General features: G+C 37.3%; 1 protein-coding gene across 4 annotated transcripts in view; it reads left to right on the forward strand.

Annotated features, from left to right (window-relative positions):
* The window catches only part of VCL (vinculin), a 93,228-nt gene that overhangs the window by 22,520 nt on the left and 48,601 nt on the right, over nt 1-22,107 (forward strand). For all 4 annotated transcript variants that reach the window (XM_067539131.1, XM_067539160.1, XM_067539140.1 and 1 more), the window contains exons 2-4: nt 7,308-7,378; nt 17,257-17,407; nt 19,260-19,368. In XM_067539131.1, the coding sequence (XP_067395232.1) occupies nt 7,308-7,378; nt 17,257-17,407; nt 19,260-19,368 (331 nt within the window). The remainder of the gene's footprint in view (nt 1-7,307; nt 7,379-17,256; nt 17,408-19,259; nt 19,369-22,107) is intronic.

The following is a 22,107-nucleotide window of genomic DNA, read 5'->3' on the forward strand; positions in this document are numbered from 1 at the left end:
TCTTGTTCTAACTTCCCTTATGAGCTCCAAGGGAGAGACCTTGGGCGTCAATTGCCACTTACCTGGCACTTTGCTTAGGCAATTACACCTGTACGGAGTAAGGGCAAACTGGGTATAAAATGCTACCATTCTGGTTTGTAAATGACTACACAAAGTGTGGTGGAGAATTCAGGCCCCTTTTTTCTTTATCAACTTACTAAGTGCTGTCAAAACCTATGATGCTATATAAATACATAACTTACAGTTTGTATTTAGAGTACTGAGATCTGTGTCACTTGAGTTTGTCATCCTGCTGAAGGGGGAAAACCAGCCATAAATCTTACTGGTTTAAGGGTCATTTTTCACACATGAATAAATGAGCTATTGGGACTGGGAGCACAAGTTCATACAGGCCATGTCTCCTTTTCAGGCTGGGAAATCTCTTCTCCCCCATTAGCAGAAGTGTGAATATTTCATGATGCAGTTGTCTAACCTACTACATTTTAGAGGGCTAAACAGAAGTTCCTATCTTTCCTCTCCTCTAAAATGTTCCTATTAATACTTTCCAAATATTCCCATCTCGGCTTCCCTCTGGAAAAAGACAGCTTAACTTTTATTTTTGAGTTGGAGTAGGGGATGTTGAACCCACATTAGGCTGTCACTAACAGTGATACAACCCATGTATTGTTGGTGTGCAATATACTTTGCTCTGCTCTGCTGTTCAGACTAGTTTGTTTCTGTTAGATATGGAGAGGGGTTTAGCCCTCCAATATCACAATTGCCTTACTTATTGTGAACCTCACTGGTGGCATGCTTCAATTCACATGTTGTCTTTTTCCAAATGTTATGTACTTCTGTAGCCTTCCGTATCACCTAATGGAGCCACTTTGAGACTTGGGGATCTCTGACAGCCATAGATGTCTTAAAAATGGGTCACAGAATTTTTTTTTATTTGGGTGTCTGCCATGAAAGGTTTTCCTGTGCCTGTTCCATGTGAGGCAGAGGTGACATATTGCATTTGGCCTTTTTACCAGTTAGACAGTTGCCATTTTTCTTGTGCACATATAAACTTCATCTGGAAAATCTAGAAGGAAAGAATTAATCATTGTATGGGCCTGATTAGAGTGGGGCTAGCATATTATAATCTTGAAGTAGTTCTAGTCTCAGAAGTATTGCAGGAGAGAAACTTTTCATAATAGTGCCGGAAAAGTTCTCCAATTAAAATATTTTATATTGAACAGGTCACTGTGGCATATCTAATATTTGCTTTTGTAATTCCTTCATGTTGATTTATGTACCCTGCCTTTAATCATAACACTTAGACAGTGGCCTCATTATCTGCACAGGGTTATTGGCTCTGCAGAATCAATAAAAATCAGTTTTGCTGTCCAAATGATGTCACTCACTTTGGTTTCTGCATAGTCTTTTTCTGTAATAGAACTATTGTAGTTGGATTGTAGGTTTTCATTCTAGGATTTCCTTGGCCTCTGGGCAATTGGAACTGGTGTTAAATATTTCACTGCCACATGTAGGCTAGTTTCCTGATGTTAGGGACAGATGGCTGAGCTTTAATTTTCTTGATTGATTGCTGGAGGATTTTTGGATTAGTACCTTGAGACTTCTGGAATTCAGTCTCTAGTGTAATCATGAGAAAACCAGCACAAAGCATACAACTTCCATATAAATGAAAGATAGGACTATAGATGGAACCAATTCAGCAGGATATTTAAGCACATGCCTGATTTACAGCATGAATAATCCTGTTGACTTCATTGAAGATACTCACGTGCTTAACGTTAGGTGTGTGCTTAGGTACCTTGCTGAATCAGGCAATAGTGAGATTGGGTTAAATGTTAATTTTGCAGTGATAAAGATTTGTTATGTCAGAAGAGCTCAAGGTACTTGATATGGACTACAAGTTGAAAGGAAAAGCTTAGTTTCTTGTTGCTTTACTTATGGATTTATCTTGCAGCACTTAAGCAGATCTGGCTACTTTTCACAGATGAAGTGCAGTGTGGGCTTTCAGAAAATAGTGCTAGAGTATGCCTTTTAAACATCTGTCAGTGACACATTTTAATCTCCTTTTTAGAGCCGGTGCAACTGACTGAAATTTGGAAGTGGAACACATTAAAGTTCAAGGTGCTAAATACTATCGGGATGAATTTTGAATAAGAGACATGCACTAGAATAAAGCTGTTAAGCTGTGTTTTCCCTTATTATTTCTAGATTATTTATTAACTTGGATAAATATATTGTAAAATAGCATCATGTTTCCATTTGCCTTATTAGGGCCCTGATTCAGCAAGTTACTTTTAAATGAGTGAGTAGTCCCACTGGGCTGGACTGCAGGGAGTAACCTATGAAACTGGCGTTAGCCTGTTCACGAGTCCTCCATATTCTTCATTCATTCTTGCTTGTAAAATGTATGACATCTTCTCTATAGGATGCTGAGGGAATCATCCCATCAGAATATCTATGGGGGTTGAGGAGTGACAAGTAAAACCTGAATTAAATTTGACAGCTTTCATGAGCCAGCCGAACTCTATCTTTATTCTGAAAATTCAGTTTATTGCTGAACCAGAGTGTGTAAAGCAGAGTTAACCTAGGTATTTTTTGGTAATTTTTTAAATTAAATCCTACTGGGTGGCAATAACTGAGGACCAAGCCCCATAGAGCAACTTTAAACTTGAGCCATATTAAAAAATGCTTTTGATTGCCTACAGTCCAGGAGCCAAATGTTGTGTCCCATTTCAGCAGCTGTTACTGTGTGTGGTTGCAAAATTTGATTCTGATATTTATGTGCTAAATATAAATTAAAAAAAAAATACTCAACTGCAAATTAAACACTGAGTTTGCAGCTTGAAATGAGGGTGATTTGAATAAAACATCTGGTAATCTCTACCCAGTGTAGTAAATATTTTCTCTTACCTGACCTCAAATTTAGCTGTTCTGTACAAACAGGAGGCAGGCATAATTTATCATAATTGCTGGCTGATTCCACTAACGTTTGGCAGATACTTTTAGCCCTATAGCCTAGGCCATTTTTATTGTTTTAGGGCTGACAGAAATGATATTGACCATCAGTTCCTACAGCCTAAATATTTTCCTCTGGATATTGCAGTTTGACATTAATGTGGGTCCTGGTAAGTGTGTAATCAGGAAATTGTTCTGCATTTGCCCTTTAATGCTTCAGTAGGTCATTAGTGTTTGTTTTCAAGACAGATTCCTCAGAGATGGGGAATATGAGAAATTGCAGAAGCTGCAGAGGATTTGATGGAGTTGCATATATAGGTAGATAATTTTCTGACATGAGTTTTAACACACAATTGCTAAAACATCTTTTTTACAGTCTGTATTTCTTACAGGCTTGCTTTAAAATGTGGGTACATTTTTAAATTCTGTTGCTCACTTAATGTATATGCAATGGCTTGGGTGAGTGATGATACATTTCTAGTGTATAAACTAGGTACATAAGGCCATTTTCTGCTTGAGCAATTCCTAGTATTTGTTTGTTTGTTCACCTCTTCGCTTTTATCAGTTATTCAGTTGACCGTTTCATTGCCACACTGGAGTTCAGCTACAATGGCTTTATTTATTTGTTCTGGTATCTAATAGTGAAGATGAAAGTCTAGGACTATGACTACCTTTTTTTTTTTTGGTCTTGATGCTAGTGAAAAATTTTGTGAAAAACATCTGTTTTAAACAAGCTTCTAGAATATTCTAGAAAGCACTAAAATGTCTTCCTTTCTAATTGAAGTGGGAAGATAGGGGAGCTATAAGTAAAAAATTTCATTTCTGACTTTGGACTCTGATGCTTTTTTTCCTAATGTTCAGCAGGTCCTCAGTACCTCAGTATTGCCAGCCATGAGCATTCCAAAATCTTGAGATTTTAAAAATTAAATAAATAATTTTTTTGTATTCTTTGTATTAAACTTTAGAGTGCACTCAGTTCATATTTTCAAGCTTTTCTCTGCAACTATGAGAGCTAGAAACTTGCTTTTACTTTTTTAGGTGAAAGTTTAATCAAGGAGCTGGGATTTCAGGAAAAATATCCAATATATATCAAGACTCGTGATAAAATTATTAGTGTTGCAACACTGGCGTCTCAATCTTTGTCTTGGGAACAAAGGCACCAGATATGGCACCTTTTAAACAGGGCCATGACTCTTTCCAAACTGTCTCCTTCCCCCTAGCAGCAGCCAGGAGAAACAGTTGCTAGCCATGGGAGGGAATTTTAAAAGATACTACACTGCTACTAGTCACAGGTAGATAAGAGGGAATAAGGGCCCACCAACAAGGTCAAAGAGCTATAGCCTGATTGAAAAGTCCAGCCTACTGCCTTCCGTCGCTGCTGAGGGTTCCTACCAGCCTACTGACCTTGACCATTACCTTTGTGCAGGAGAATCTATTCTTCACATTTGCCTCTGGTTAGTGGGTGTCTGATAAGCTTGAAATGCCACTCTCCTTCAGCTTCTGAAAGGGAGGTGATGTCAATCTTTCCTCCCGTCCTTGAGTCTAGCGGCTACTGGGAGAAGGGGATAGTAGGATGAAAGAAGTTTCTACTACTATATACCTCCCTGAATCTCTCTTAGGTACCGTTCCTTGCTTTTTTTTCATTCCCCTTCCTTCCACCCCAAAGTGTGTTTGCCTCTCATGCTAGCTATTGATTTGCCCAGCAATAGCCAGACTTTTCATTTCACCCTGTTGTTGATGGTCAAACTATGAACTGCAACAGAGTCCCTGAAACTGTTGATACACTCATATCTTTATACTCCAGTCACCTTTGAGAGGCCTTCTTTGGAACCATAAGTGTTGACACTTAATTTTGTTTTAAAATGAAAGCTTGGATTCTTCAGAAATTGGGTTGGTCTCCCTCACTTGCCAGGTCAAGCTTCCCCCCCCAGAGTGAGAGTGACTTTTTCAAGTCCAGGTTAAGATCACCTACTTTGCTTTCATGTTTGATTTAAAACATGTGCAAAAAATATCAAACTAGAAGTTCTTGAAAAATTAGTAAACCTAGATACTCCTTTTATGTTAGACCACCAACTCAGTTATACAGTAGAGCTATTTGGGAATTTTTTGGCAACACTTTTTGTCAGGAAAATGCTGATTTGTTGAAACAGTTTGTAGGAGAAGGCTGGTTTCAACAAACTTCTTGACTTAAACATTTTTTGACATTTTCTAAACAGAAAATTCCAATTCTACTGTCATTCTGAGTGAGAACCATTTTTAAAAGGTCAAAATCAAACTGAAATGTTTTGAAATTATCCAAATTTCTGTTGACACAAACAGACTTGTTTTTGGTTTGCAACAATTTGAGATTTCTACTTTTCTCATCCCAGCTACGGTTGGGAAAAATTTTCAAAATCTCAAATTTTCATGGGATGGGTAAACTGATTAACTGCTCCGCTCTATTATACAAACTTAGAATGCAACAGACAGAGTTTTTTTATAATTTATCTTGACTTGTTATGCTCTGTATATATGCAAAAAAACAGATGGAGAACCTGCCTCCACATGAAGTCTGGATATTCTGTTCTCAAATATGCAGACAGCTCACATGGACTTGAGGGGGAGTTCCTGAAGTGTATCCAAGGGCAGAAATGACACCTATACCTTGCAAGTGTAGCACACCTAAGTTACAGTATGTATGTTAGTGGTAAATGTAAGCTGCTTTTTGGTGTAAGAACTAGAAAATGTCAGGGCTGCATTTTCCTATGCCTTCTCTCTGTAAAGTTGGGAACTGTTCTGACTAGGTCAAAGGGGGACAGTGCTAGTGAACAGACTATAGTTTGTACTAGAAAATACTCGAGCGTTGAGGCTTATGCAAACTCTGTGTATGTCTGTTGGATTCTGACAAAAGTTTAGATAAACTACTCTGGCTTTAAACATCTCCCTGGTCTGGGAGTGTAATACAGGCGAACCTTTGCATTTTAAAAGGTTACATATTAAAACATATTTATTGGTGCAGTAAAAGTTAGGATACAATGTTGTCTTGTCTGTTGCTGGGGCAGCCCAGGAAGCACTTAATACAAACTAGTCTCTGGGTTAAAGACCTTCTGCTTCTCAGGGCCTTCCTGAATGGCTTATTCAGCTGGAAAATGCAGTGAACAATGCAACTGGAAATATTCTGTCAAGTTTATGATCTCATAGACCACAGAGAACCAGCTGGCGATTTGAAAGATTTGTATAACACAAGAGCTATTGTGTATGAAAGCAGTGAATGTTACCCTGATTTTAGTTTAGTTCCTTTATTATTAACTTCCAGGGGAAACTTTTGTGTGATTATTTTTGCCTGAAGTTACCCATTTTGTGGGTGGGTGTGTTTACTTCCTGTAGTTAATTACATTTTCTAATAGGCTACATGGGTCTTTCGGTAGAACAGATTTTTTTTGTTTGTTTTTTTACCTTGGAGGAGCCTGCTTTCTGTTTCCAATTTTATTGGCAAGTCTGTCAAACTTATTGGCGATATAAAGTTGCTTCTGTTTTCTTTCATAATTGTGTAATGCTAATTTTTTTTCTTACTATTTCTGTAGGAAGAAAAAACAAACTAGCTTCTTTGTTTCTGCATTGAGGTTTAGTAGATAAGTTACACTAGACATAAAATGTATTTATTTCTAATACATGATAATGTGACTAGCACCAAAATAACCTTGGTGTACTTAAGACTTGCTGTTGCCTCTTTTTATAGTGTATTGGCTATTTAATGTGCACTTCTTAAAAGTGATCTCATTTAGTATATACTCATGCTCACATAAGTGGAATCACTAAAACCCATAAATAAGACTGCTTATAAGACTAAATGTTCAAACCACGTTCTTTGCTTTCTAAAAATAATTGGATAACATTTTATTTTTATGACTCAGTGCTGCAGTTGGTGTTCTTGAAATGCATGTTACCTGTTTAAAAAAAAATAAAATAAAAAAATTGTACAGTAGCAAGAATCGTTTTCTCAAATCTTGACTAGCAATATCGGAAATCAGTGTTTGTATTAGTATTATTAATTTGACCAGATCTGCACAGGGAACCACATTAGAATACTGCATTCCAGAAAATTTGTACCGTGATTAACGAGCAGCTTATTGTCCATGAATTTAACACTACAAAAAGAGTAAACTTCGAAAGTTCTAATATTTAGCATCTATAGAATGCTTTACATATTCAAAACTCTGTACAGACATTATCAAAACTAATTAAGGAGATTGTCCATTATTCTTCACAAAAATTACTAGTTTTCCTTTTGTTGATATCTGATCGGATTGATTGCAGTATTAAACTGAAACTCCAAAGCTGAGGGGTTAAATATGACTCTTGGATTTTTCATGCAGGTTGGAAAAGAAACTGTGCAGACAACTGATGACCAGATTTTAAAAAGGGACATGGCACCAGCCTTTATCAAGTAAGTTTATCTAAATATTCAAAATGTCTGCCATAGCTACAGGTACTTATATCTAGAAGAAAATGTTTCTTTACTGTGAAGGGGGGCGGAGGGGGGCTTCTTTTTAATGGCAGAGATTCTCCTAATATTCGCTTTGCTTCCCTGGCCTCCCTTTTTTAAAAGACAGAAAAGGTTGTAGGCTTTTGCTAACAGGAGTAGCCAGATGCCAAATCTCCACCAGACATAACCACTTTGTCAGCCTTGCTTGTATGGGTAGGTTTGTTTGGTTTTTTTCCTCATGGTACCTTTCTTACTCTCTGGAGGGATACTGATGTTGTGTGGGTGAAATAACGATATTTCTCCATGCATCGGTATTAAGATATGCTAAAGAACTTTGTAACATTTAGTGCTGTTCTCCTCATAAGTCTTTTCCGTTCTTTTTTGCTGGAGGAGAAGTATGTCAGTGACAGCATAGCCAGTTGCTGCTGTATAACATTACTTGGAAATATTTTCAAGTCACCTAAAGACTAATTGACTGGCACTTCTAATTAAGTTCATGGCTAAGCATTGAAGACAAATGATTTTCTCCTCTCTAACCTTGAGTCTTAAAAATGAAACATCACTTTTTAGCTGTCATTAAACTGCCACACCTGTCACTGTCAAATGACAAATTCTCATTGAAAAGACTTCCCTTCCCCAATTACTTACTACCCCCCCCCCCACCCCTCCCGGCAAACTCAGTATTTTCTTTATTAGCATTTTCTGCTGGCACATGCTAAGTCACTGAATATCTTACTGTATTTTTGAGAGAGAGACAAGATGCTCAGAAACCAGAACAGGAAACTACTGAACCAAATTCTAAAATAATAAACAAAAGAGTACTCTGTGCGTGCGTGTGCGCGCGCTTGCGCTTTTGGAGGCTTACATTTTGTATTGCTCCTTTAGCATTATACAGAAGTCTTATTTGGTTGCCCTTTGCTGTGCAGGCTGTATAGATAATAAAGTAAAGCCATGTTTTAATTGATGCCCTTTGTTTTGGTGGGTGATGGGAGAAGCAGATGGAAGAAATTAATAAATTTACTGGAATTAGTGAGCCAGCACTGCTTTGTGGAAACTTTCACGTATCAGTCATTAAGTCAGTATATGTAAGACTGCAGTGGAATTGTGCTGGAAGTTTTATGAAGAATATCTAAGCAGTAGATATTGGATCAACACTGAACAAATTAATTTTTAAAAATAAATGTTTTGCTAAGTATCAAAATATTAAATTCAACAGTATTTGTCTTTGACTGTTTGGATTTATGTTTCGTATTGAAAAATGAGAATCACACCTACTTGTTTCATTGATAAAACTTACTCCACATAACACTTATTTAAAAAAACCAAACTTTCTGAGTTTCCAGGGATATAAATGTTCTAGCGCAATCTTGGAGCTAATAACAGCCTGTATTATCAAAAGCTTTTATTTAGACTTTCATTCTAAATGAATCAGCGTTTAACAGTTCTCCGACAGCCCTGGTGTTAGTGATCTGATCACAGAATAAGTAGGGTGCGGGTGGCAGCAGTGCAATGTGTGCTCCATCATCCAACCTCACACCAAACTCTTCCCGCTCATCCCCAACCAGCCAATATACTTCAACCTTGACTTGGAGGGATTGGGACCACTGTTAGAGGTGAGAAGATTAGTTCAGCCTCTTTAACCAAACCAAAAAAAGGCTTTGGCTTCTATGAAACTGTCTCCAACATTGCAAATTAGAATAACCTGTCCTGGTGGCTTTGTGAAGCTTTCCAGTAGGAGTGGGCCTGAGACCAGCAAATTCATTTCACATAGGTCACTCGGCAGCCATCACATGGTGACATCTTTCATTGACTACTGAGATAATTCAGATCGGAACGATTGACCTTGTAGTTAAAAATCCTATCCTATTACTTAAGTGTGTCTGCCATTGGGGCCATGACTAATACCTATAATTTAAATCTCATGTTCTGAAATCAGTTCATATGACTTGCTTAATTTTTAGTGAAAATGAGAAATACTCTGAGAGAAGCAAAGAGGAGGTGAGTTGGAAACGCTGGACAAGTAGCAGGATAACATGGCCTGGTCTCTTTGCACTCAGAATAAATTCGAAATATTTAATTTGAGATCTACTAGAAGATAAACTAGTAACACTTAGTTTGGGTAGCAAAACAGTGTTCTTATACAAGATTAGGTTTTTATATTTTCTCTCTGAAATGATTGTTCATGTAGATGATGATTCCAGCTGGGAATAGAAGTAAAAAATTGACTCAAATCAGGTATCAGACTTACTCATGTCTTTTTTTTTTTTTTTTAAATGGACATTAAAAAAATCTGTATATTTGGGAAAGGGGCCTAAGCTGTCAGTGCACCGAATAAAGCTGTACAAATAGTGGATCCCTGCCCACATAGGTAAACTTGGCTTTCTCCAACAGGTGGTGATTGGAGAGATTATTTGTGTGTTGTCAGTACATACTAGTGCTAAAATATAAAGTATTACACAGTAATGATTTCAGTAAAATTTTCCTGTCAGATCCTTTCTTTGTGTATTTTAATGATTTTGGTATGTCCTCTGCATTTTGATGTTTCAGCATTTTGGGAGACTGCCAAGCAGGGGGAGGAAATAGAAATGGCATCAATACATAGATAAAATAGAATACGGTCACTTTCTTCTAATTGGGAGCACAAAATAAAGCAATACATGTGACTAATCTTGTTCCCTTGTCTTAAAATTTGCTTGCAAAGTACATGAATAAGGTGTAGCTTTTCCTGTTTTACATGTTCTTTTGACAGATAAACGATAACATGACTTCGTATTGTACAATATGTTTTGTATATCCGTAGCTTTCTTCAAAATTTTAGAGTTGTCATTTAGCTTTGGTCATTCTGGAAACATGATTATAGTGATCTATGTGGCTCAATTTGAAAACAAATTTGCTGACATTAAACAAAGTAATACTGAATAGATATTTGTGACTGAAGCCAATAAATTCATCACTGTGGGGAAAAACAAATGCTGTCCATGAAAATATGGTTTACTAGAATAAAAGTTAAGAGAAATTAAACTATTTATTGCCTGTGTCTTAAATATCTGAAGAATTGAGGAAAAATGAGCAAAATGGATGGTGATTTTAAAATAATGAAACACATAATCTTCATAATGATGTATACCTGCTGTAACTTAACTTGCGCTGCCTCAGCTCTGCTGTATTCCCTTCTCTTTTGCTTGTCACCTCTTTTTATGTAAGAAAATAACATGTTCTGCCCGCAAAAGTTAGTAACTGCATATGCTGATGTCTAGAATGCAAAGTTTACTTTTGCTGGTGAAATGTGCACCATTAAATCACATTTCTTTAAGAGTCAGTCAGGATGTCACAAGTTCTTTTGTGCATTTGTTTTGATTAGATCATAGCAATGTCTAAAAGTATATTTATGGTTTTTATTATACACCTTATTCTATTATAAGACCAAAAGTAAAACCTTGGTAACAGGAGTACATGATTGTTATACATGTCTGAGATTGAATATTGGGGTGATATGTAAGCTCTCCAGACTATTAATTACTCTGCTACATGTATGTTGTTCCTGATTCTTGACAGAATCTAAAGAATTTAATGTCTGAATATAAAAATTGTCATTATAAATATGCAGACTCTCATAGAACCACCATTTTGATAAGCACTGGTATGCAGTATAAAAAGAGAAGTAGAAAAATATCAGTCATGTAATTTGGGTTATTTTTCTTGGGTTACAAACCAGCTACCACAAATGACATCCATGTGATGGGTTATGAACTATTTTAATATCTTTTCACATGGCGGGCTTTGCTTTGGCACACTTTATTAATGGTAATATAATATAGTTTTTCACAAAGATACCTATTTATTTAAATAACTTTATCTTAAGTACTTATACTAAAACCATCTACTGAAAAATTAGTTTTTACTACTGTGTGCCCCAGAATTTGGAGCAAACAGTACTCTTATTCTCTGTTAATAACAAAAATGCTTTTATCAGTAAAGTGACCTGATTTTTGTGTGATATGACAAAATTGTAAAAATGTAAAAACTTGCAAGAAATTGCGTTGCTGTCAGTTAAACAATGTTGAAAGTATGTTAGATAATTTACAGAATGAAGAAATGCTCCCTGTCATGAGTTTATTGCAGCAACATTTGTCTCTAAAATACAGTATCTTTCACTTGTTAAATATCTTTATTGTCTTAATGATTTATCTTAAGGTTCTATGCTGTAGCTCATCATCAGAGTGTCGGGGATAATCATTCAGTTCATTTCAGGAAACTCGGAATTTTTCTGTGGAAAATGTGTAGCCATTCTACCTTGGGCTCTGACCCTATCAGATTTGTCAGGCCAGGTCTATAATTGAACTGGAGGTATTCCTTGCAGGTCTCCGGCTCAGGCTTGGTCTACATTGCAGCCACTGGTCAACGGGAGATACGCAAGCTACGTAAGATGCCCTCCCGTTGATGCAGCCTTATTTCTTTCGGGAAAGTAGATTACTAGCGTTGAACAGTGAGCCCATCTGGGATTGATTTGAGTGGGTCACAATCCCACTGCATCGATCACCGTGGAGCCAGCAGTGTAGATATACCCTGTGGCTTAGTATACATTGATCAGGAAATTCGGCAGCAGTTGACAGGAATTACGCAAGCTAAGCACAGTAGCTTGCGTAACTCCCATCGACTTCCTAACTTCCCTTTAGTGTGCCGTCTCCACTACGCTGTGCATTTTGAGGAGGTGGGTCTTCACTGCTGCTCAATCAATCCGGATAGATCAATCTGACAGTGGCAGATTTACCACTGTCTGTGTGTATATACCCTCAGCCTGTTGTAGAGAGTGCTATTAGTGAATTAGATAGGTGGCACACTTCCATCTTAGTTGATATTGCGTAATGGTTTTTATGATGTTAAAAGGATCCATCTTGTTGGAGGTGGTGTTGTATTTTTCATGAGACCTAAAAAGGTCATGACTTCTTATGAGGAGAGCCATGGGAATCTTAGTGACTGAAAAAGAAGAGTATCTGAACCCTGTGTCATAGTTGAATGTCACTTACGTGATTAGTTTCATTTGGACAAAGGGTAGAATTTTCAAAGATTCCTAAGTGCCAAAAGGTACTTTTGAAAGTGAGATTTAGCAGCGTAAGTCATTTTGGATAAAGCTTTCAAAAACCACCTGAGTGTTAACTTCCTGCCCTGCCTGTTTTGTTTCTACAGAGTGTCAACCAGTTGCCCTATTCCATCTCGGAGATGGATAAACAGATCTTTGGGTATAATTTAAGTTTCACATGGGATCATTTGGGATGAGAGCCACTGTAAAATGATATATTAAGACTAACTCTTGCTGCTATAATGAGTAGTTTGCAAATAAAACACTTCAGAGTAGGCGCCTGTGGGAAATAAAGTTTGATCAGTTATTTGAGGTCATGTTACAGAATGTGAATTGGAAAATTTGAGCAAACATGCAAGTGATTACAGAATTTCATTGGACATCTGTGCATGTGCATGTTTCCCATATAACTACAAAATCTGGAAAGGATTCACAAGATACTTTTACTTTTATGCAGCATTTTTATAGAGCACTTGAGAAATATTGAAGAGTAATCTAGCATTTAACAAATGGAATTTTAATTTCTTAGCTTGTGTCCTTGATTTTAGGTTTAAATAGCTGTTCAGTATGGGGTAGTCTATTTAAAATATTTGAATGTCATTTTAAATTTATCACTAACGACAAATTTGACAATAAAACCTCCGCTCTATTATCGTTGGTCAACCTAACATTTTGTGTTCCTTGTGGAAAATGTCACTGTTTCTATAAATTGAAACTGTACCCTGAGCACTTATGGAAACTAGTTTTCTGAAGAAATGATAATTGATTGCCAAGAGTCCTTTAACATCTTTGTAATTATGGCAAAAGCTTGAAGCTGCTCTGTCAGGCCTAGTCTACACTTACCTTCAAATTCGGCGGCAGTCGATGGGAGTTATGCAAGCTACGCAGAGTAGCTTACATGACGCCAGTCGACTTCATAACTCCTATGTGGCATCTTCACTGCACTGCGTCACTTGAGGGCGTGGTTTTAACACGTCGACTTCGTGATCGATTGAGCGGGTCTTCACTGACCATTCAATCAATCCAGATAGATCGATCTGATGGCGGTGAATTTGCTGCCATCAGTGAAGACATACCTCCAGTAATTCCAATAGAATGATGCAAATGTCATTGATTGTAATGAAATGTCATGCAAAATAATTGTACCAGAAGGGAAGCACAGCACAAAATAAAGCAGGAGAAGGATCTATCAGGACATCTACAAAAATTAAACTTCATCTTTAGCAACTGAGTTTTTGTGTCGCATTTAAAATTAAGGATGAGATCTTTTGTTTAAAAATATACATGTTTTGACACATACGAATCCGATTATATTGCAAGTCAACATAATATTCTGCTCATGTCTAAAAACAAGAATATCAAAATATATTTATATATAATTAATCTTGATGACTAAACTTTGGCCTATAAATGTGGTGGTGCTACTTGGTGTTACAGCACATGTGAATTGACAAGTCTGGCAGTCACATTTGTAGAGCTACTATTTTCTGTCTAGTGGCTTTTCCATTTCAAATTATAAGTCATTAGCATACATTCTGTCTGTTAAAATGAAGCCCCCCGCCCCCCCCCCCCCCAAGCCCCTTAAAAATAGCATTGATGTTAACAGAGAAGTGTCAGATTAGTATTTTTGCTTTACAGAATGTATGAACTGACATTAATATTGGTTGAGGGGAAACGGCTCTCAGAATCTTTCAGAAGCGAATAAGAAACCTAAACACTAGATGAAAAAACAGATTTCCCCCCAACCTCCCATAGGATTGGTGTTCACAAAATCTTAGCATATTGTCTTTCCTCTATTTCCCCAATAATTTTAGTGGGCGGAAGAACATAAATTGAACCACAAGTTGTAATTAGTGTTAATTCTATAGAATAGTTAAGTAATGAAGTATAAAATAAGATGACTTTCTAAAAGTTTTTCTTTCCTTTGCATTCACCCACAATTTACCTACCTGAAATTTTTGTTGGCCTAGTAGTTAATCTTGTCTATATAATTATGGTTCCTATTTGTCTTTTTACAAGATAAAACCCTAAGATATAAGAGAGTTGTCTTAAGCCTGTAACAATTGAATGATTTTGTATCTTAAAAGCTTTGTGTTCTCTGGTTGAATCCAAACCTAGAAATTAACTTTTGTTCAATTTTTTTAAACATACCATATATAGTTCCTGTTGGAGGAAGAAAGTAATTGAGTGCTGTGATTGTGTTATTTGCGTGTCTTGCAACTTGGACTGGTTTTTTTTATTGTGCAATAAATTATTTTGTTCTTTTACAAAATCCTGCACTCCTGCAGAGGCACATATTCCAAAGTTGCAGTATTTAGAGAGAGAATGCTGTTATGGAACATTTCACTAAACTGGGCTTTATACAATTAAAACACAAAATCACCCCTAAATCTAAATATTTTTTAAAGTAAAACTACATTGCAGCTAATAAATTTCATTCACTTGCTGAATCTTGAAGACTTAGAGTTTTTACTTTTACATCAATTGTTCACAAATGGGAAATACAGCCCTAGCTGCAGTGTCATTAGTATATGAATAACCATGACATTGGGCTGTGCAAATTCAGTAGTTTTGAGCCTATGATTTTGAGTTGGGTGGATAGGTGACCTGTTTAATGCCTTTCTTAGTGTGGCTGGAAAGAAGAAATATACTGTGGTTCAACTACTTTCAGCAGTGGGAAACTAACTTCAGTGAAGTAAGTTGGACTTGAAGCTGCAATTAATTATGTTTTATATAGTATATACCAGATCATTCCTGTTTTGACTCTCTTGTTAGTCTTAATGGATTCTCTAACTCAATTGTGAATTATTACCCCCGATAAGCTGGTGTGATGTTTCATTGTAGACTACCGTTTGTGTCAGGGTCTGTTTGTTGCCCCTTTTGAGTCTACTCAGACTGTTAGCTGAAAATTGTGTAATGTGCTGACACAGCTTTTTCGAGTATTATGTATTTTATTTCTTAGTATGGTCAGGAATATAGGATGGATTGGTCAATTTTCAGTCATTTCAGTGCTCTCAGCACTATGCCTAAAAGCCTATTAGGAGGAACTCTGGTCAGCATGAAGAACGCTAGGTGTCACAATCCAGTTTCTCAATGTAGTAAATTTGGTTTATCTCCAAACTGGTGTAGTAAGAATTTCATGTTTGATTGAACTTGATTCAGGGATAGTTTAAGATCGAATTGGTGGATGATGACATTAAGATCAGTGTAAGGAGAATCTGTATATTGAGCTGTACTTAACTATTATTGAGAGGAGGACAGAAAATGGAGGGAAACCTTTGATCAGCATAATCAGTGTCGTGTCTCCAGGAAGGTCAGAAAATCTGATTTTACAAAAAATCCATTGTAAAATTTTCTAAACAGCTTAAACTATCTTCCACCTTCCTCTTTCTCCGTACTAATTGTCCTTTTAGATATTATAGCTAGGCACCAACACCAAACCGTGCAACTCTGAGTTACTTGTCAATGAACACAACAAGTTAAGAATTTATATTAGATTTGCAGAAGGGGGGTGAAGCTAATACAGACATCCTGAAGTTGGGGCATGGGGAGAGAAGAAAGCAGAAGACATTGGGTGTAGTGGGGTGGAAAATAAGGAGGCTGAAAGAGTAGTGTTAACAGTTTAAAACTGTTCCCTCCCTACAAAGTACCACAAATCTCTACTACAACTGAATGCAGAGGTATGCATTTGGATTTGTATCTCTTAGTAGGCCAGCAATGATTACCCAAAAAGCTAGAATGTGTCACTTAACTTTGAAGCTTTTTATAAACCCCCAAAAAGGCATAGTTGGGGCGTTTGTCTTTTAATCTTGATGTCTTTTTCTTTTTGTGAGCTTTAAACACAAAAGGGATCTGTTGTTCTTCAAATACTCGTCCAAATGTATTCCATCATTGGTGCACGTGCACCTCATGCATTCCCGTTCGTATACTTTTGGCCAGTAGTGTCCATTGGGTGTGTGAGGATATTTCTACACAGCAGTGTAAAATGAGGGTTATTGGGACTTAAGTCAGCTGACTCGTATCAAGGAACCCTGGGTTTGAGCATCTACACTGCATTTTCACCCTAGATGATTTTTTTGACCCATGCTTGAACCTAGGGCTCTGGTGTCCACACTGCAATGCACAGACCTGAGTCAAAAGTAACCCTATCCCAGAGTACCTAGGCCTCCCCTTTCCTCCAGTGTCGCCAGCCTAGCCCTAAGAATGTGATGCACTGTGGGAAATGGATACTGCCCACCCTCTTTCCTGAACTGTGGCAGTGCTATTGATGGGACTCAGGTACCCATAAGGAGCACAAATACATAAAGTGCATAATTAGCTCCTTTTGATAGCTGTCTCAGTAGAATGGCATGTGAGAAGGCTCTTGTGGAGATGGGGTTATTATGTCGGTGTAGTAGGGCACTTACAACAGCAGGAGCAAGGCTGTAGGGTGTACACTGACATAATTAGGTCAACGTAAGATGACTTATGTCGACCTAATTCTGTAGTGTAGACCAGACCTGAGATTAGTAAGGCTCCAAAGAACTGCCTCTTGCTCTAAAGAGAATGGCTGACATCACCGGTGATGTAAATATTTACATTTGTACATGTAAACCATAAATAGGTATGTGTTTGTTGGGACAGATAAACAGTTTGTTTGCTGTGTTTTGATAGTTACAAATAATGAGATTTCAATCCCCAGCAAGTTTATACATCTGTTGCCTTCCTGGCAGAGTATGCAAAGTAAGTGTTAATTGCTGTATCTTATTGTTACGTACAGAGTGGAGAATGCCTGCACTAAACTTGTCCAGGCAGCCCAGATGCTGCAAGCAGATCCTTATTCAGTACCTGCTCGTGATTATCTCATTGATGGATCAAGAGGCATCCTCTCTGGAACATCAGACTTGCTTCTGACTTTTGATGAGGCTGAGGTAGGTGTCCAAGTAACAGTAACATCTGCTTCTATACAGCAGCATCATGTTATCTCAAATACCCACTGAATTTATATTTGCTAATTTATAGTGCTTCCCAAAATTCATTATACTTGACAAGGACTCTATTTGGATAGATGAGCACAAAATGCTTTCAATCTTCCTCCCAAGAAAAACCTTTTCATACTGCCTTGTTCAGTTTTTTGCATATTTCTTAATTTTGTTTTTTTACAAAATGGCACTCAAGACCTTATGTAAACCCATAGATGCAAAGAAATGTGAGATTAAGGCTTATGCTTCATTTTATGTATTTTTGTGTGTATGCTATTAGTAATGGAAACATTTGGGTTGCTTCACTTTTGTGATCATGTTTCCCGTTCTTAGGAATATGGTATCTCCTATTACCTAGTGACTAGCATCATGCCTTTAAGAGGGAAAGAAATTAACATAAACATATCCCATTTGGTTGAGGAAAAACTGATGCTGCTTACTATGTTTACCTATGTCACACCTTTCAGCCTGCAAAGTTTTCCATATGCTTTCCTTCCCATGGTATGTGAGCACTCCAGTACCGGTGTTGCTGCTGCTCTGTTAACTCACTGATTACTGATACTGTTCTCTTATCATGTCATCCTGAGATGAGGCTAGTGCTTGGAATTACTGTGTGACGCTAGAAATCACATATATTCTTGCAAGGGTTCGTAATCAGTGCCACAAAGAGTTCTGTGCATGTTCATCTTAAAATATTTGTACTATTCCAACTACAGATGCAATGCTCAAGGAAAGAATTCAGTTGGTTTAAAGTTAAACTTTTTTAAAAGCTCAAAACCTCAGTTGTGGCATACCCCAATTCAATAAGATTCATATATTTGACTCTGGATTTGATTCTCACAGATATACAAATCTAGCATGTTCCCAACTTCTCCTATTAGTATTTTTCAAGAGAGCCCTTGTTTTAATGTTGATTTATCTAACTTAGTTTTAGGGGTAGTTCTGAGCTGCTGTTTCTGAGGACAGTTACTAGAAGCATAATTTCAGACTTAGCAACACTTGCAGTTTGTGATTTGAATCCACCACAAGTAGTACTTTCCAATTTACAATCTCTAAAAAACAGATTTGATGGTCCATGGGATCTGACTGTTTTGCCATGTTTTGAAGCATGTGGTGGAAGAATTGAAGAGAATATTTATACATGTTGGTGTGAATGTTTTATAAAAAGTAGTTAAAAGCCTAATGCGGATTAACAGAGTATTGAACAAAAAGTGTACAGAATCTGTAGTGAAGTAAAAGGAGATTAAGTACCTCTCTTCACATGCTCATTGTTTTGTTTTTTTTTAGAAGACTTAAGAAATTGGATCTGCCCTTCCAAAAGGGATATTATCTAATGTGTTCTGCATGAGCAAAACTGCCTAATGGAGAACCTTACATAGCGAAAACTTTGGAGCCTGCTACTCTGATATAGCTTGGCTTAGGTTATTTCTTTTTACCAGTTGAATAGCAATAATAAATTTTAAACTATGCTTTCTTCAAACTGACAGCATTTTCTCTAATGCAATAATAGCTAAATACACTCACAATTTTACTACTTCTTCATTAATATCTTTTGTCTTCATGCAATTGGAAATTATTAGAAGCAGGATTTGCATTTCTAAGAACAGATATGTTGATTTTGGCTAATGAGGCTTTCTTGAGTAATGAAATGGTGAGCAGCTTATTCAGCATTCCAAACCACATAATTATCTATAAATTATGCTCCCAAATGCTTTACCTGTTCTCTTTCAGTAATAAACAAGCATTTCTAATTAATTGTATTGTAGCTTGCTGTAATAAATGCTGGAATGTTTCTTTATAGGTCCGTAAAATTATCCGCGTCTGCAAAGGAATTTTGGAATATCTAACTGTGGCAGAAGTGGTAGAAACTATGGAGGATTTGGTGACGTATACAAAGAATCTGGGGCCAGGTTAGACCTTTCCAGTTCTCTGTGAATATATTCTTGTATGCAGCTTTATTTCCGCAGTAGTTCAGAGGCAAGATTTTTTTGGAGAGAGCTAAGGCTGGTGCTTTGGAAACTAGAGACCAACTGTTTTTTACCTCTTTCTGCTTGACAAATATTCTCTTCTGCATATATGATAGTTCTATATAAAAAAAACTGTGCATCAGGACTTAATTGACCATGTTGGGTTATTCACATCAGGGTATCCATAGGAGAGATTAATGGTATGTATTATAATGTCTTATTACGATGAAGTAATATGTTTAAAAGTTTGCATTTGCTGATGTACAGCAAAAATACAACATAAAATACAGTTGTGGAAGATGTGCACTCACTAACACAGAGCTGAATCCCATTTGTGGAAATGGACAGTCTGTGCTGATTCGGATGGTTCTATCTTAAAGGCATCTCTTGGGATGGTATACATTTAAACCACAGTATGAGTTTGACATCTTCTTGTGAAATGGAGGAGGTGCCTTGCCACAAAGGCTAATCTTTTTAATCCTCATAAGCTCTTGGCCTCAGTGTTAAATTCCACACGTGGGTTATGCATTGTGGTTAAAAATAATCTTGTGAGAAGTAATAAAATTGAAGGCAATATATTTGTCATCCCCTTGCTATGTTTCAAGAAATAAGAACCATTCATTATTTTATATATTTCTTTCATGTATCCACTTACTCATCATCTCTTAATCAAATGTCTTGCCAGTTTCTCCATATGGATTTATGTTGGCTCTAATTGTTTCCATTGGTTTTCTCTCGACTTCCTTTGTTTCCGATATGTAAATTATTTATTTTTGAGCTAAGGTTACGAAAACTGAACTCCCTATTTCAGGTGAGGACACATCATTGATTTTAAAAATGGGGATAATATTTACCTCCTTAGTAAAGCAATTTGAGACCTATATGATGAAAAGCACTATATTATAAGAACAAGTTGTTCTTTATACATCCTAACATTTTTGTTATGACTGCAATGACTTAATAAGAGGATATTCATTGAACTGTGCACAATAAGCACAGCTCAGTTTCCTTGAATGGTTACAATTAATTTCAAACCCAACAATGTGTATGAGTAGTTCAAATTATACCTATTAGTGTTTAGAAACCTTACTTAAACCCTGAATTACATCTGCTATGATATTGTGTATTTATCTAGTTTTGTTAGATTCCTCTAAAGTTCTTCAGTCTTCACTTGTTGGTGTAGTATAATAAATGTTATCTCCATAACTTTCCACTTTGTCATCAATCCCCATCTCCAGAATATTAATGTGTTAACATTAGCACGTGCTAAACTCCTGTCCTAGTACAGATCACTGGTGGTGCGGTACCTTTCACTGTTAATCTTTTTTGCCATGCTGAAAACCGACTTCCTTCTGTCTGTCCCTTACTCAGTTTCTAATCTATGACAATCCTTAACTCTTGCCACCCGGAACTAAAGTTACCTTATGCCCCGTTGTGAGAGACTATCAAACAAAATATCTATTTCTATTGTCTACTTTGTTGATAGGCTGAAACTTAGAGTGGATTGGAGAGACATGATTTTGCTGTGCAGGAATTATGCTGGATTGTCCCTTTCATGTTTATTTCAGTATTTTATAACTCTAATTTTTCAGGCAGTTCACCTGTCACTAAAGCAAGGCTCACGGGTCTGTCATTCCCACATTAGTGCCTGGTGTTTTTCATACAGCCAGGTGCAATATTTGCAATCTACTAGTCAAATGGTTAGTGCTTAGTGGTCTCCAAAGAAGTGTGTGTGTGTGGGGGGGGGGAATCTGTCCTCACCCCACGTCTGCTCATCCACTGCCCAGAAATCAATTCTGTCCCCAGCCCCAATCATTCCTATCCCTCTAGCCTCACCTTTGCAGCACCTGCAGTTCTTTCTTTCTCTTTCCTCTCCAGGCCTGTGGGCTGAGGGGGCTACAGTGAGGATCTTTCGGCCTAGTTGCAGCGGGGGAGGGAGGAGCAGAAAAGCCATTCCATTGCTCGCAGGATGGGAGGAGGGAGTGGAGCCATCCTGAGCTGCTGGGTATTTCTGCTCCCTCTTACCCTCTCCCTTCAGTGAGAATGGTGTTGGTTCCCAAGGGGGAAGGCGAGAAAGCTCTACCAGCTTTTGTCCTAATTGGCTGTTTCTCTGGTTGCCCACTTTCTGAGGATGAGCAGCCAATCAGAGTGGTTTTTCCCCAGGTAGTACTAAAAATGTGAACCTTTTAGTGTCCTGGCTCATTCTTTGGAGATTTCATTTCCTGAGCTGCAACTCAGCAAACTTAAGAATTGTCTCTGAAACAGATGACTTACTGAAAAAAATACTACTTCTTTGAGGAGTGTCCTCAAATACCACAGCAAAGCAACACCTTATGGTAAAGAGTGGGAGAGAATAGACCTCTTCGGACGCAAGGCGTTCTCATCTGCTACATTTCAATTCCGCATAGCCAATTATGAGGTGTTATTGTCAAAATATACCCAGACAATCTTTTCTTTTCCTCTGGTAAATCATCAATAAAAATTGCCACCTTAGAAAACAGTTTAGAGCCAATATCTCTGAGGGCCATCTCCTCATGCGCACAGCATTATAGACCTCACTTGTCTTGGCCAATACAGTGGCTCACTCCATGGCCACATCAGTAGTCATGTGCCGGGCATCATGACTTCATCTTTTGGGTTTCCCAAAAGAAATACAGTCAGTAGTAGAAGATCTGCCATTCA

Source organism: Emydura macquarii, unplaced genomic scaffold, assembly GCF_026122565.2.
Source record: "Emydura macquarii macquarii isolate MOO-44397 ecotype Brisbane River unplaced genomic scaffold, CSIRO-AGI_Emac_v2 contig_67, whole genome shotgun sequence".
Taxonomy (NCBI): Eukaryota; Metazoa; Chordata; order Testudines; family Chelidae; genus Emydura; species Emydura macquarii.